Source organism: Sphaeroforma arctica (assembly GCF_001186125.1).
Source record: "Sphaeroforma arctica JP610 unplaced genomic scaffold supercont1.3828, whole genome shotgun sequence".
NCBI lineage: Eukaryota > Ichthyosporea > Ichthyophonida > Sphaeroforma > Sphaeroforma arctica.
The window spans coordinates 1-2,986 of NW_014036730.1; the positions used below are offsets into that span (position 1 = coordinate 1).

Below are 2,986 nucleotides of genomic sequence, written 5' to 3' on the forward strand. Positions count from 1 at the left end.
ATCACTACATATAACCCACCCTATCACCACATCACACCCAGATTTGTACGGGAGACCGGGGCGTCTCCACAGAACCCCCAGTGCACCATAAGGCATTACTGGCGTGTTTGCTGCAAGTTTATGAGCACTTCTCTGCACTCGCCACCAAAACGGGACAGGCCGTGGCCGCGTGTCTGTTCGATGCGCTGAGTTGTACTGCGACCAATCAGGGGCACTCGATGGACACTACGCAGGAGGGAGAAGCTGTCGATAAGACACATAAGGTAGGTAATGTACGGGTGTACATTGACGGGGTTTTGAGTATTTAGATGCATGTGGCTGTATATATGTATTTATGTATGTAGGTCGGTAGGTAGGTATAAATTAATATATGTATATGCACATTTTTATATATGTATGTCTATATATATATATATGTGTGTGTGTGTGTGTGTCTGTGTATGGCTGTGTCTCTGTCTCTGTCTGGGTGTGAATGTGAATGGGGATTGTGATTGTGATTGTGTTAATATATACTCAAAAACAGGACCTAGAAATCAAACATTTGGCTGACATTGATTGACCCGTATCCGGGGTCTGTGTGCAAGTACCCACATCAGTGTGTGTGAGTGCAGCTACTGTTGGTTGTGTGAGATATATAGTCATTGCTCATGCTGTCTCTATCTGTCAAGACAGATTGCACCCATAATCCATACGCATGCACAGACTGTATCGGCATACAGGTACATCCCATTGTTGTACATTGGTGTTAGCCCGTGGTGGTGCTGTGTCGCCAGTTCCAGAGATGGTTGTGCACGCACATCCCTGCGATAGTATACTCTTGCTGTGTTGATGGGTCGAGTGTAGGCACCCTTATTAATCCTCCTCCACACCGTCTTCCTCACACACCTATGCTACTATAACACACATATATATATATATATATATATATATGTGTATATATAATATATACATATATATAATATATATATATATTATATATATATATATATATATATATATATATTTATTATAGTACGATATCCATAACGCATACACAGACATCCACCCAAGCCTCAGAGGACTCTGCACCTGAGCGTACTCCTGTCTGCGGCGTGATTCCGGTGGTGGTGTTGTGTGGCTGGCTCAAGTGTGTAGTGCAGTGTAGTATAGTGGGTGGTAGGGGTGGTGGTAGTGTGTGGGTGCAGTCATCGCTGATGCCCTTTGTTGATCTGTTGGAGTCGCCGCAATACATTGCCGGTAGTCGGTTGCTGCGGAGCGTCGCAGGATTGCTGGTGTGTGGGTTAAGGTATGGGTTTGTGTGGTTTAATGTGTGTAATGTGTGTGTGGGTTAAAGGTGTGTGTGTGTGTATATGGCTTAAGATATGTGTGTGTGTATGGCTTAAAGTTTATGTGGGGAGGGAGTTAAGGTGTGTGTGTGTGTGGTTAAGGTATGTGTGGGGGGGGGTATAAGGTATGTGTGTGTGCGCGTCTAAGGTGTTATTAGGGGCAGATGGCGGGCGTGTGCACCCCTGAGTCTGTAGGTCTGTGTACTGTGGGGTGGGGTGGGTCATATTGGCTGGTTCAATATGTCTGTGGTTACGTATAGCTGGCCATATGTGCTCCTATGAGAGCGTTTTGTGTGTGCGTGTGCTTACGTGTGAAGTGTGTATGTGAACACATGAGTGCACTTGGTGTACATTCTATCTAGGTTTAGGGTTTAAAGGTACTAGGGTTTGAAGGTTCTAGGGTTTGAAGGTTCTAGGGTTTAGGGTTTAAAAGTTCTAGGGATTAAGGTTTGGGCGCACGTGTGTATGAATCCTGTTTCACTGGCCCAAAAAAACTCACCCCGCAACTCCGCACAACAACATCGTCACATGACATGACACCTTTGTTCACAGGGGGCACAGTACAAGCAACCCGTCACGACTGCCTCGAGCCATCATCAACCGTGTGACTGTCAACCAATCAAATACAAGCTCAGTAGGCCCCGACCAATCGAATCCAAGCCCAGCAGGTCCCGACCAATCGAATTCAAGTCCGGTTAAACCGGCCACCGACCAGGGACCGGCACGCTCCGACCCGCCACCTCCAACGGATAACACCGACGACTTGGCTCAGATGCACACACACGCAAACCCACACACAAACACATACTTTAACACACACACGCACGCACAAACACCTAAAACAGCGGATGGGGTGGGTACAGACAAAGACCCGATGTCTATAGACCCCCCCCGTACAACGTCTGGGAGTGCGTGTGGGGGGTGGGATGTGTACCTGCTTGCTGTGGAGGCAGCGCAGGAGGGGCAGTTCTCTCTGGCGCGGGAGCTGTTCAGAGGGTTGTGCAGCAAGGTGTGTGAGAAGTAGCGAACGTACAAGTGCGTATGTGTGTGATTTGTCTGGTGTGTGAGGAGATGGGCGTTAAGTGAATGTACATGTGCGTATGTGTGTGTGATATGTCTGGTATGTGAGAAGATGGGTGTTAAGTGAGCGTACATGTGCGTATGTGTGTGTGATATGTCTGGTGTGTGAGGAGATGGGTGTTAAGTAAACGTACATGTGCGTATATGTGTGTGATATGTCTGGTGTGTGAGTGAATATTTTCGTATGATAAATGCATATCAGTACTGTGTACATATTGAGAGCCATGTGTGTGTGTGTTTGTGTGTGCATATGTGTGTGTGTGTGTGTGTGTGTTATGGATGCCTGCTATAGGTGGTTTTGTCATTCTGGTAGTTGTTTTGTTGTTGTTATTGAATTTTACAGCACTCGTATTTCACACCGCCCATGTGGACAAAACGTACACCCCCACGCCACAGCGCAAGACAGACACTCAGAGCACACATAAGCGTACGCACTTCAGTCACATGCAACACCCTCGCATGCATACATCCTTTTTATACACAAGTGCATACATATATACATACATACATACTTCTTATGTACATGCATACACACATATATATATATATATACATTGTTATATTGTTATATTATTGTATTA

The 2,986-nt window shown here is 46.0% G+C and overlaps 1 protein-coding gene across 1 annotated transcript; it reads left to right on the forward strand.

Moving 5' to 3' along the window:
- Positions 1 to 218: 218 nt before the first annotated feature.
- SARC_13851 (hypothetical protein) lies at positions 219 to 2,349 on the forward strand (the record flags this gene model as incomplete). The annotated part of the gene is made up of 3 exons (XM_014292017.1): positions 219 to 263; positions 1,038 to 1,285; positions 1,878 to 2,349. The coding sequence occupies 3 exons, from the start codon at positions 219 to 221 to the stop codon at positions 2,347 to 2,349; spliced, it is 765 nt and encodes a 254-aa protein (XP_014147492.1).
- Positions 2,350 to 2,986: the final 637 nt, after the last annotated feature.